Source organism: Anneissia japonica, unplaced genomic scaffold, assembly GCF_011630105.1.
Source record: "Anneissia japonica isolate Jap-2015-1 unplaced genomic scaffold, ASM1163010v1 scaffold11151_len745516_cov174, whole genome shotgun sequence".
Lineage (NCBI taxonomy): Eukaryota > Metazoa > Echinodermata > Crinoidea > Comatulida > Comatulidae > Anneissia > Anneissia japonica.
In genome coordinates this window covers 143,688-158,028 of record NW_022744950.1, presented here as the reverse complement: position 1 = coordinate 158,028, position 14,341 = coordinate 143,688, and the positions used below count along the sequence as shown (strand labels likewise).

The 14,341-nt window shown below is 35.5% G+C and overlaps 1 protein-coding gene across 5 annotated transcripts in view; it reads right to left on the bottom strand.

Moving 5' to 3' along the window:
* Positions 1-14,341, bottom strand: part of LOC117119757 (adhesion G protein-coupled receptor L3-like) — a 64,049-nt gene that overhangs the window by 22,397 nt on the left and 27,311 nt on the right. For 4 of the 5 annotated variants that reach the window (XM_033264629.1, XM_033264628.1, XM_033264630.1 and 1 more), the window contains 5 exons: positions 7,143-7,360; positions 6,839-7,034; positions 5,723-5,784; positions 4,894-4,995; positions 4,293-4,343 (listed from right to left, as the gene is read on the bottom strand). In XM_033264629.1, coding sequence (XP_033120520.1) covers positions 4,293-4,343; positions 4,894-4,995; positions 5,723-5,784; positions 6,839-7,034; positions 7,143-7,360 — 629 coding nt within the window. Of the gene's footprint in view, positions 1-4,292; positions 4,344-4,893; positions 4,996-5,722; positions 5,785-6,838; positions 7,035-7,142; positions 7,361-9,386; positions 9,513-14,341 lie in introns of those variants that run through there. The other variant, XM_033264632.1, reaches the window with a different exon arrangement.

Here is a 14,341-nt window from a genome sequence, read left to right as displayed (position 1 = left end):
AAAGTTGAGTCAAAATACAATTTTTTTTGTTAGGCAAAGTGAGACCTGTCTCTTATACACATCTAGATGTGTATAAGAGACAGCCTGTATACGTACTATTTTGAATCCAAAAAACCCTGTAAATGCGTGTGTTTACAGTCATATTTCGGATGAATTCCAAAATGGCGTATTTAGAAATTGGTTTAAAAATCTACGCTGGTTCCCGGCGTTTGAAGCTGTTCCAGTATAGTAATTAAACTGTTGTAATCTGGTTGTATATACAATATACAGGACGACATAAGCCAGATTAGGATTATATAACCCTCGCATATTGCATTTTACAAGGACAGTCACCAGTCCTACATATATGAATATGATGACAGTAGAATAATGGGGTGATTTTACGGTTCAGCCATTAGTAACGATCGATGTGAGTAATGTACTTCAATCAAAACATACCAACTTAACCGGTATCAGAATGTTCACAATACTCAAGTGCATATGTTTAAATGGATGTAATTTCAATCCATCGACCGCTAGGAATCAAATATTTATATTGTTGATTTATGTAAATTAAATTTAAAATATAGATTCATAGACTTTTATTGTATGATGCGTTTCCAAGGTAACTATTCTTACCTTACTGGTAATAACAACTGTAATGCATTTTGTTTGAATATTTACTGGATATTCATGTAATTAATAATGGTGATGTACATGCTGAAGATAATACAAGCATAATGAAGATATATCACGGTAAATTTATTCATAAAACAGAAACATCGAAAATCACGAAACAAAAATTACAGCAGATTAATAAACTGAATTTTGAAAATATAGTAGAGAAAACATACATTCAAAGATTTATAAAATTTAGATTTAAATGATTACATTTTGAAAGAGAATTTTTAAATGATTCCAACATTTGCGGTTTTACTTTTTGCTTAAAATGTTATTTTCAAATGCCCGATATTCCTATTTGAATTAAACTATGTCTAATTTTTCTTATTGAAATATGTAAAGAGGTGTAAGTGTGATGTTTCTGGTGTTTGTCTTTAATATATGTATTTATTTTTTCATTTATTGACATTCAAATTTGCCAAAAATGCATATTTGGTCAAAAATGTCTGTACAAAATGTTTGTACGCATTAAATCAACGATAACTCTGCCACCAGCGGTTTAATTTTAATAATTTAACCACCAAATTTTTCTTTTATGAAGTCTGTACTATACATTTGAATTTTTTCGGGTGTTATGCCAACTATTATTGTTTTATTTATTTATCATCACCATTATCAACAATAACGTCATCGTCATCAGCATCATCGTAATCATCATAACCATCGCAATCAACATCACCATCGATACAATCACCGTCATCATTATCACCATTATTTACCATTCCATTTTGAAAGAGAAGTAAAAATTGCACAAAATTGACAATTGATAAAACATCATAATAGAATTATTCAATAATATTGCTCATCCGTTATTATTAGAAATATTGTGGTTGTACAAGATAATACTGATTTCATAAATTGATGTCAATAATTATGTTAATGTTTCAAGGATATAACAAATTATTTTACAAAAGTAGTAAAAATGCTGATCACCGCAAGTTTTCGTATACATCTGTCTTAGTCAGTGGCAGCTCCGTTGTATCAATTAGTACTTTGTGGCTGTAAGTATCACGTGATTAACACGTGCACTTGAAATAATGCATTAATGCTTATAATTAATGTAACAAAATTGGTCATCCTCACCTTCAGCACTGTCAATATATGATTCACGAAATTGCAAGTTCGAAGCAGTGAAAACATGAAGTGGGCTTTTATCTAGGCATATCATTCAAAATTCATATTTCGTCACTGAATTTTTAAGCCCACCAGGGAGTGTTTGTGATATCTATTGGCGTCGCTGTAGCCTATCGTTCGAGTTGAGTAGATGCCTAACCTTGGTTTACGGATACTCATATCACGTATACCCCCATGTTTTAACGATCAACGAGTAAGTTTTAGGTTGTTGATGTGCTCTACGAGCTTCATCATACACCAAATTACACATGAATGGATCGGGATGATTAATTTTCACGAATTGGCAGGATGAATTAACTCATGGGAGTCACTATAGTAGATTATTAATTCGCCAATGCGTGACGTAACCGCACTGTTGGCCAATATTACTACTTGACCCCCCTCTTAGTTTGATATTCTTGATATTATTCTATTGACAAGGGAGCCATGGACAGTAAACATTGTATAATCGCAGCAGGCACATGAATTAAAACATCAAATGACATGAAGAGTCTTCGAAAAATCAAAGTTAACCACCAAGAAACAATGATTACCAAATTATATGTCGTTACGCGCTACGTGATAGCCAATCAAGAAAAGTATAAGCTTAAGTAGGCCTATGTTTATACTGTACTATAAACGCAAAAGGGAGATGAATAAAATGTATCGATCAATAATAAATTGAACAAAGTTAACCACCAAGAAACAATACCGTAATATATGTGCTCTTGATTACCAAATTTTATGACGTTATCGCGCTACTTCAGTCAATCAAGAAAGGCAAGCTTATTAAGTATGTTTATACTATTAACGCAGAAAGAAGATGAATAATGTATCAATCAATTTCCCCAACAGACCAACTTAACGAATATACGATATGCAGACCAACAACGCCCATCATTTAAATTCACATAGGTGCCAAGTTTAAAAACATTATCACTATCATAGTGTCACGCACATTGCCGATAAATGTTTAGTATTTATTATTCTGTAAACTACCGGAAAGTCGCTAGACCAATTGGACTCCCCATATCTCTTTAGAGGTAAACCACTGTCAAATGTAAAATAAAGCAAACAAACAAACATTTAAAAAAACCGATAGCCACCATGAGCGCATAACGATAGCTCTTTTCTGATTACACGGCTAAAGTCATTATTTTTTTTATTTAAAATTCCAATCGCACGCAACGTTGAATAGTCGTAATGGAAATATGGACTTTCAGAATGGGAGTGGGTTATTAGATAGGTTGCATCAGGCACATGATTCCATGACCATGGCTCATTGATAAGGACATATCTAATTAATACCAATCTAATTAATAATTTCCTACAAGCTAAATGTTCAATACAGTGCCTGAAATGGTATACGACTACATAAATTTGACAATATATTAATTTGAAAGTTGATGCAGGCAGCAATTAAAAAAAAAATGGAGTTCTGTAAGTTGGTGGTTAATAATACTGACTTCCAGGGTTAATTTTTTCGATTCCTGACAAAGTTAGGATTTTTTTTTGACCAAACCACTTGAATTCCCTAAGCCTCGTAAATGAGACTTGGTTTTAATATTATTATTAACATTGTTTGTGTATGTTTTTGTTGTGTATAATTCATTCTGTTAATACCATTGTACTTTTTGGTGGAATGACCTGCCAACAATTCTAATGATGGTAAACAACAGAAAATACAATTAATATTATAGGCTTAGTAGGCATATGATGTCTATTATTGGTTATGTCGATCAAATATGTACTTACTTGAGAGTGGCCTTATTCGATCTTTTACATTCGTTTTGTATTGTTCCCTCTCGTATTCATTGCTGCCATGTAGACTCTAGTCTTTAGAGAGCAAATCGTAGTAATTATTCAGTCACAGAATGATATGTATCTCTGTCACATATCCTTCTCGATGTAAATGTCTCTGTCGCATAACGATTCAAAACCCATTTAGATGTCCCCCAAAGGATTCTGAATGATAGCTTTACTATATATGAATAATGCCATTGATGATGCAGGGTAAATATTATAATGTTTTTGTAAAATTCTAAACCTGGATGCGCAAGTAAATATTTAAATTATAAATACATAAGACGATAAATGTAATATAAGACGTGTGTGTATTGGTGTTGATGTCTCGTTTTTTTTGCGTGAATATTTCGAGGTGTAACTAACGGAAGCATGAGACTTGGGCAAGTGGTTTCTGTTCTCCCTGGTAATATAGTCAGAGTAGTTGGTGTAATAACCGACATCGTGCGTTGCCATAATATCGCCATCGCTAAAGTCGCCGACAGCTACCGATGAGGTGTAGCGATTTTATTGAAACACCGCTTAACGCGCACACGGGCAGACACATGACCAACGGCTTAAACGTCACACTATCTTTGTTCAGGGGGAGACCAGTTTGATGGAATAGATCCAGAGACACAAAAATGTCACTGGGTCAGCCCACATAGAGCACAGTGGTCACCATCAGCTTCCAACTGCTTGCTATACAATCCTTGTAATAAATTGAATAAACTTACCGTATCGGAGGTCGGGGAATTGAAAACGCTCTGCATGGTATCAATAGCATCCTGCAAAATAAAATGAATGTTTGTTAAAAGCATAGACAATATTAAGACACTATTTACAGGGATGTAGCCTGGTCTCGGCCGGGGGATGGAGGCACGAACAATGAGAATGCCGAACTAGGGTAAATCCCAGAATACGGAACTTAGTCCTTATTCAGATGAAATTTAATGGCCATTTTTAGTATTTTAACCCACTTAGTGGAACTAATTTGCTGGGGAGGGGGTGCACGCCTATATACGCTTATGATTTTCTAATTATAAATGTAACATGAATCCTAATTTGAAACAACGATAAAGCAACAATCTCATCGCTTAAAATGGCTGCGTACCAGTAGGCGTTGAGACCCTAATGATTATGCCCCACTCCCCCAACTGTAGTAGGCAAACCCAACTTAACGAGAATTTTCAGACGAACGTGCGTCTTATAATATACTACCATTATTACTACTGTATTATAATTATCTCTGCACCGTTGCCATATTTCAATACTTTTTATTGTATGTTTATGTAGGCTTAATTAAATAACATAATTTTAAACGAAAAGGAAGCCTACTTTTGCAACATCTGTTGCTTCCGCAACTGTTAAGTTTCCACTAAGTGCCTTGTTGGTTAGATCCGCTAACCGCAACTCTGCATTTTCCTTCGTTGATACCGTCTGAAAATAATCATGTAGTTACAAATTTCATTTTTTTCCTTTTTTGCATTTATCAGTATAATATGTAATGCAAATATGATACAATACTATCCTAGTTGTAACGTAAGCCTACAGTACGTATATTTCATAAGCCAAAGCCATACAATATTTATCACATCGTTATTGTTAGTATAATGTTTCATGAATATATCATTTGTCGTTACAGTTATGACAATACATAAGCATAATTTTAAGTTAATAAATGATCAACGTATACTTGACTGTATAATTTAGGATAATATTACCCGCATCACACATATAGCAATTAATGGTCGTATGAGTAATGGTTACAACACGTACGTAAGTTTGGTTCAATGCCCAGTATACTGTAGCATTTTGTGTCAACACGTATGCTCTACTGTGCATCAAGTCCTAAACTGCAGTTTTGTACAAGTACTGCACAGAAAAGAGATGAAGCAGTGTCTTTTTTTTTAAACGCTGCCAGCTTTGAGCTCCTCCTCCCATACCCCTCCAACATCATGAACTCGCGAAGTGTAACAGTGGCGGAGTTACGGACCGAGGATCTTAGTGGACGTTCCCCTTTCATCATAATTCACTGTATCCGTTACCGTGTAAATGCAAATAAAAAGTTAATCTTCTTATATCGTAACAACTACAGTTTTCAATTTGTTTCATAACGACCATTTCCTAACTGTTGTGTTATCGTCATAAAAAAAAAAATTCTCACCGCTACTGGCTGTGTTGCAGTGACCGGTGTGGAGACAAATGTGGTTGTTGAGCCAGAAGTAGCTGAAATTACAAAAGGCAAAATTTATTATTATCGTTAATAATAGCTTCAATGGAGGAGAGACTCATCTGTCCCGATAGTCCCTCGCATTTTTTATTCTCTCTCCAGATATCGTCATGTGTTCCCTTAATTTCGTACTCTTATTCTGAGGGCGAGGAGGCTTGGTGATCACTATCACCCTCACCCATAGAAAGAAATCCTGCCACCACTCCTCCTTTTAAGTGTCCGGGAAACAACAGGCCTAGTGCGTTTTAGCAAGCCTCCTTGTCTTAGGTACTTCCCTCTTACTTTCCCATCGTGCCCCCATCAGCCTCCACTTTTATGTAAATGTAAATACCCATGATAGTGATACATCACTACCTGTGTGAAAGACAATCGCGTATCTAAGGGGTGGACGGGTGGGGGCACACCACTGATCTCTACTATTAGGTTAGGCCTATAGTAGAAATCACTGGGGCACACCCCCAAGAGAAAAATATACTAGTATCAGTCTCCCCAAAATCACGATCAAGTAGTTATTTTGCGAGCTGCGCCCCCTCACCTAATCATTGAGCTCCCACGTGACCTTCGCCCCTCCCTCTATCATTCCCCTATTTCCAGACTCCTAGATAGACTACGCCACTGGTGAAAGATGACCTTTACTGACTGTTTAATATTATGGCTTCTAGAGCAAACGTGCTCGATCATACAAAGCAGCAACAACTTGGCGTACTTTACTACTTCACTTGGTGGTGACGGAAGGCCTTAAAACGCCTATATAATCTCTAATAATGTAAATGAAAACATAATCGTATGTCTCCAGAGGCTTGCCGTGTCTACTGCACAAAAATATTGATAAAGACATAAGCCTTCGTATCCCAATCTGGCAATAAAATAAGTATTTTAATTTAAACGTGGTCAGCTGAACAGAGAGTTATTTCCGATATGACGTAATATTAACCTAGGATGAAGTCCCCTGGTACCAGAAGTAACGGGTAACGGATTAAACAATTATAGCCTAGCTTTTTTTTTTTTTTTTTAACTTTTGCAATTCATAGATTTTGTTACCATACATACCGTTCTTCATACACATGTAGAATAACGTTTCCTCGCAGCTTTTGTCCTTCCACTCCCCGGTCATTCCGTTGATATAAAGAAGCACACAATCGGCGTTCGGCTGAAAGTCTGTCCCCCTGTTATTCGGTTCGACACTCCCCCAGTTGTTGTACACTAAATCGGTTCCATCATTCCACTTGAATTCTCCCTCAGTTTCCTAAAAGAATAATACTTTTATGTAACCTTAGCTGGTTATATACCGACGTTTCATATAATCGAGACCCAAGATATGACGTTGTAACCGTTATTCTTGCTGTGAACATACCCTATCTGTTAGCCCCATCCATATGAACCGAATTGAACTCGAGATTGAGGCCGCCAAGTTGACTGCGAAATCGTTCAGTTTTTCATTCTTGAGAAGAACTAAATCTGCTCCATAAATTTTACACCTCTTCTCCGCCTCATACCATGTTAGTGATTCTTGGTACAAATTATAACACTTTCCTTCAAACATTCTCCACTCAAGGTTTGGGCATCGCAATTCTAAAATAAAAATAATAAATGATTTAGTTTGTAGTTGATATGCACTAAATTTTCTCCAGAACCGTTTTTGACCTTTTGTATTCAACAAGTAGAGTAACAAGAGGATGGGAGTAAACTTCTAAAAAAAAAATTGCATTTAATTCAGTTATTTTGTAATTTTTATTAAAATCAACAGTGGTTGGGACTGAGGCACACGATTTTATGATTATAATAGCACAGTCGGAAGTGGCACTCTCAGACTTGAAAAACGTCAATGTAATTTTGTTCTCTCACCAGTTTTTTAATTTTCAAGAATTTGGGGGGACCGATTGCCGGCTTGAATCTTCCCCTGCTAAGTTGCATTTAAGGCTTAGGAATTGGTTTTTGGTTGTGGAAAAAATTCCTTTACAGGAACTAAACCTTAGAGCCATGGAACTTGAAGGCAACCATCTTAACAACCAACTCCAGACAGTGGCGGACCCAGAGATGTTCGAAATGGGAGGGGGCGATCAAGAGACAACAATACCCAGGAGGTCCGCCGGGAAATTTTTGTTTTCTAAACGCCCGAAAATAACCTGAGACGTTTTGGGCGATCTTTTTTTTTTTTGACTTTCCAAAAATCCGCCCCTGTCAAATATTATAAATAGAATATATAGTAGTTTGTTACTTCTGGGGCGGCACAATCTAAGGCCACCAGGTGTTCAGAATCTGTCAGTCAAGAATTGAATTCAGTGTGACGTCACACCCAGCGGATTAAACAAGAATACACCCGGTGCCGTTAATTAAATCAATTTCCGAATAACATGTACATGAGATTGTTTTACAAGTAACGTATGCCGGGTATAACAATTATTTTGCTTCTGAAGGCATTCATAAAAATTATAGACTTTAACGCCATGACGTCATAAAATTTCTATTTAAAGTTCTCCGGCCCTTTGAAATGAAACAGAAGACACGCCACAACCGAAACATTGTCACTTTTGTCGCTATAAAATTAGCGTTTCCTCAAAGAAATTGGACAACATGAAAAATACGTAAACATAAGACTTTTACAATTCTTTATTATATACTTATTCTGCAAATCAGGCTTTTTCTTGAGAAAAAAGGTTGTAGAATGTTGGCAAGTCGGATCGTACCCAGTCATTATTTCGTTGGATTGTAAAATTCGACAAAATAGAGACATATAATATAGGAAAGTAATCTAACATTATAATCGGAATTCATAATAACCAAGTATTTTAAAATTATATATTGAAGTAATAGTAATAATACAGAAATATGTATATATATTTGTTTTGTACACAAATAAAATATGAATTTTTAATGGATTACATTTCGATGCATCGATAATGATCATCAGGTCAAGAGCAAGTCGAAGCGAGCATAGCATACTTCGGCCGATCGAGATTTACTATTGATGTATTTTATATCAAATAAAATGATTATTTCAGTCTGGATGTTATTGTGAAAAATACAAGTCCTATAGATTGAGTTGCTCCAGTACATTTGATAGAAAGGTGCAGTTGAAGCTTGCTTTCCATACAATAGCTGCACGCTATAGCCGACAGCTTTCGGTGATGTTGGTTGGTTGGGGAGCGTTCCCGATTGCGTCGGGGACTGCTACAAAGTACAACGATTTTCACTGAAAACACTGTAGCGACAATGTAGCCATTTTAAGGAAACCAGGCTTCAATTAACAATAAATAATATTTTGTAGACGGTGCAAGCTTTTTGTGTACGCCACTGGGCATTATGAATGACAAATACTGCATTTGTCAACGTTCATCTTAAGTTGGTTGAAGCTTCCATTGTTGTGCTAGTTTGAACTGATTAAAAATAAAATCCTATGGATTTAGACTTACAACGTATTTTTTATTTCCTACAATAATATTATATACCGTACGTTTAATTATAATAACAGGCCGTTGATATTTTTCTGACATATAGAATGATTTAAAAACAACGTATAATAACAGTATATTTGGTTAGGATTGTCGGTTTTGATTTGCATGCGATTATGGAACGCCAAACGAAAAGGGCCACTTACTTTTTTGCGGTTTATTTGTGGTTTCGTCTACATTTTCTCTTATGTAGGCAAAACAAAGCAACTCTCTACAAACATCTGTGTTTCATATTTCCTGACACAATTAGACCAAATAATAGTTTCGCGTCAAAATATATATTTCCTTTTGCCGGTCAGGTTTTAGTTTAGTGATCTACATCAGTCAAAGTAAACAATAATAAAAATAAATTATCACTGTTAGTATCCTGTTAACAAATAAAACAAAAATAACAAATTAAATAAAAGTTCCAGCAAAAATGGAGGTGGATACGATAAGCTAAATTACTTTTTTTGTTGGCATTATTAAAACAGTGGGCATAATACGGTAGTTGATGTATACAGGTCTAGGCTATTAAGAGACTTGAGGAGTTGTGTTCATGCAAATTATTGCTTAGGCGTTGGGCTCACTATTTGATATACCTGTAGCATCGAAAAAAATGACTACTATTCTGTGGTTCCGACTCCCAACCCTGAAATCATGGGTTCGAAATCTTCACTGCAAGTCACCTGTGTTCTATGGACGTTTGTCTCACTCTACCCAATAGTGGCTGGGAAGGTACGGTAAACAGACTCGTTGTGCAGAAGGAGTGGCGCTCCCATCCCACACACATAATTATTATTACACAGTCTGGCCTAAACGCCAAGAAAAGAGCGATTGGCAATCTAATCCAAACGCTCAGCCCACATGCTCCGGTTTCGACTTTACCAAATATTGTTAAAATAACATTTTATTGCTTTATTTAGCGCACATCCTATAGAGCTTAAAATGCTCAACGCGTTTGAGATGAAGACATATTATTTGCAACTTAGCACGCATCGTTCTTCTCGTTTCCTTCTGTCAATATTGACTAAGAATAGTGTTCTAATTCGCAATCCATATTAGCCTACATTAGGCGTAAATCCATAAGACATGATAAGACTATTAATATTATTGCATAAAGTTAAACTCTCCATCTCGCTTGTTTTAATTCAAAACTTAATACTGACTGCAAGGATGACGAGGAGCCTTCATGATTGGTTCCTTATTATCAAGCTACAGTACAAGTTTTTAGCTGCATATTCACATCGGATCCGAATCGAAATTTGGACCGCGTTTCTCATGCGCTATTCACACTGTCAAATTTTATGTGACAAAATATGTGATATGCCCAAGTTTGGATGTAATATGACGTCATCATACCCATATGTGGGCACATTGTCGCATAAAATTTGGTATTGTGGCCTGAGCTGTATACACTGATTCGATTTTCTGATTGGTTCTCATTAAACCAGGCACTCACTGCGTCGTCCGACGGTTGTGTACGACCGTACGACGACCTCCAACTCCGCTGCAGGTGAGCGCTAGATTGTCGGTTGCAGTCTGAACGGATCGCCATTTAAAACAATCTGTTGCGCGCTTCGTGTCGTTGTGTTTTTCTACATAGAATCGCGTCGGCCGACCACCGTCGGGCACAGTGAGTGCCCGGATACGCTTTCCGATCCGAGAATTGGGATTTGGGATTTTGTGTAAATGCAACCCGTTATATTTCAAACCATTATATTGTATTTTGTGATTAGCATTTCATATTCCTCCTTATTGTATTTCTTCTTTATTTTATGGCTAAACGTGGGGTCATATTCAAATTTATCATTTATTTCTTACAACGTGACTTTTCAAGCAACAGGCGACTCTGGTCTTTCCGCCCGTTGTCCAAGCCGTTGGCACAGCTGCGTAGCGTGTGGTTTGGGGTCAGGTATAAAAATGTACAATATCTAATCCAAGGCGAGACTCAAGATGTTCTGCGGCTAGACAGATAGTAGCGTGATAATGTGGAAGACCACATACTTAACGATTAGGCTGTAGTACCTTTTCTTGTACTATTATAATAAAGGCAGACATAAGTTTATTATGTTCTTAGATTTACCTTGTCACAGGCCTTAGTCATACTCACATACTCACTTCATTTAATGTATAATAGAAGGGGTGTAGTGGGGTGGAGTAGATGGGGGCACTACTGATTCAAGTATGAATTGTATACCTTGTTTCACTGCACCTATGTATTTTTGAATTTTTTGTATGAAACTGTTTGTTTTATTTTGGCTAAGGGGTTAGTTGATTGAGTAGGGAGGGATATATTTGTGTATGTGTACACAATGTATTTTTATTGTATTGTTTCATTGTTTTTATTTTTTTTTAATTTTAAGTTCTCTACCCAATTTCTTAGTTTTATTTTAGTTATGTTTAAGTTTGTATCAATTATGTTTTATTAGCATTAAGTGTGCAGTAATTAAGTGACTCATTGTATTGTATTTAAGTTGAACGCACCACCATTAGGTGCCGCCGAACTAAAGGCGTACGTTAACAAAGTCAATAAATAAATTTAAAAAAAATAAAACTCACATTCACCCTAACATTATCATCCCCATCAACACCATCATCACCCCTCTCCTCCACTACTCATCATCCTCGTTGTCGTCATCGTCAACATCGTCATCATCATCATCATTCACTTTTGTTTTACTATTATTAATAGTTTTATATTATATATATATATATGTATGTATGTATGTATGTATGTTTGTATGTATGTGTGTGTGTGTGTGTGTATTTATGTAGGTCCTATGTATGTCCCATTCATATATTAGAAGAGTTATGATATCGGGAAAAAACAGTTAAGTCTGACGTCATTTTGACACATTCTTCAATCTTACGAATTTAGTTCAATGGAACTCCTTCTAAATTATATATGGTGCTGCATCTGTCTGAGCATGGTGGTACTATGCAGTGCGCTTCCATAGTTACAGAATGGATGTATAACGCCATAGTCACAGCATGCAGGTATTAGGATATCACTGAACATCTACCTAATTTAGCAGATGACTAACCAGTGACCAATGCACCACTGTTGATCTTAAATCAGAATGTCTGACGACGGGTTTGAAACGACCCGTCCTCGATCTACGTCTGTTTTACTTCATATTATTTCATTATATTTAAATTAATTTCACTCATCTATTACATCTATTCCGGGTACCAGCGATTAAAAACCTGTTAGGCATAACTTGTTTTTGTTCAAATTTGATTTGATTAGTTGAATATCTCTACACTAAGCACAGATAAAAAGACAACAATAATCACCGAATATATGAACTTTACATCCGTTTCACATAGGCCTAGCCATTATACCAATACATTAAAAAAAAGTTTTTTTGTGGAGAAGGGGGAAGTCTGAACTACAAACTGAAGCAAAATATAATATGTTGAGACTCAGTTAGGCCTACTATGCCTAGTATTTTATGTTTTAATATTTTACGGAAGTATATCTGTTGTATAAATAAAGGTATGGCTACTGTAGTGGAAATACCGGCACTGTATTGTTTACGTTGAATACGTTTTCTCATGTGGAAATTGACATGCATACAAAATTGTAGATATACAGTATAATAAAGGCGCCAATAATAGCCAGATTTTTATTCTTAGAAAGTTGGTGACTTACAGACCTTGATGTCTGCGTTTGTTTATATGTCTACAGTTGCTTGATTCGTTATTGTATGCTTTTATATTTCTGTATCATCTACCAAAAGTCCAACAGACGCTACTAAAGTATAGTGACATATTTTCCCCATGTTTATCGTAAGCGCTATATAGTCCAAGTGTATATAGGCATTTTCGCTAGGTTAAGCCTCTGTAGTTTAAGTTGTAAGTTTTATTGTATACCATTAATGTGGATTTGAATTTTTAATTCATATTTGTTTAATGTTATTTATGCCTACTTTTTGCAAAACATTCTGGGATTCGTATGGTTCGTATTGCTAAAATACTTAAGTAATTAGCTGCTTAACTCTAGTCTCCAATGGTTTTTAATGTTTAATTGTGATTACTTACCAGTATTGCTAACTTACTGGGCATCTAACTGTTGGCTATTTGTATAGTATTCCTAAACTATGGCTATCTGTTTATTGTTATTAGTTTAGTTCGTGTTAAAGCACAAAAAAGGCATGCTTATACTATCTGTTTAAAATGTGGGTATGCGAAACGAGTAGGAGACTCGACAGAGGCTGTAAAAATGCCTTGTTGATTTTCAATAATTACCATATCATATTAACATATAACCATAATATATTTACATAAATTTTCAGATTAAATATGAGCTAATAGGCCTACCTTTATTCTTATTACTTATTGTTGTTATGTTTATTGTTATTAGTTGTTACTAAAAAACATTTAGTACTTACCTACTTATTGTTATTATTGCTAAAATTGGATTTGTTATTGTAGTCTTTTATGTACCGACCTTCACGACTATATTACATTGGTTATATAAAACTATTCCTGTTATCGATTAACGATCATTTCATCAAAGTAGCATACAGGTAAAATATATTTAAATAATGTTCGCATGTAGATTAACGTGATTTCAATTGCCTGTGTACACGTAGGCCTGTGATTATGCTTGCAGTGTAATTCATGAAAAACAAACATTCCAGTAAATTAAGTATTACCGCCATGAAACTATCACAGGCCATGCCCATGTTCGATCTGTTGTATCACATACCAACCTCAAACATGATTCGAATAAGAACTAGCGGTCTGAATTTGTCACCATAGCGGTATTATGGCGTTTATGAGTCCTATGTATCCTGGGTTTTTAAGCTTTAGAAGGTTTAAAGTATATTTAGAAGGTATTTTGAACTGCCGATAGCCCATAATGGTTGAATATTCCACAATTCTAAAGGCTTTATATATGTTGAATAGTATATTCAAAACGTTCAATTTTGAACTCAAGTAGTACTAAAAAAACCTTTTAACATTTATAGCCTAAGGTAGTACCGGTACCAGCTAACTGAAATACTGCAATAGCCTACCGTCACGGTCTAACCTAAAGTATTGTACTTTCTGTATGTTCCCACTAGGCAATAGCACTAACAACTGATATTTTTGACCAATTGTTAAACACATT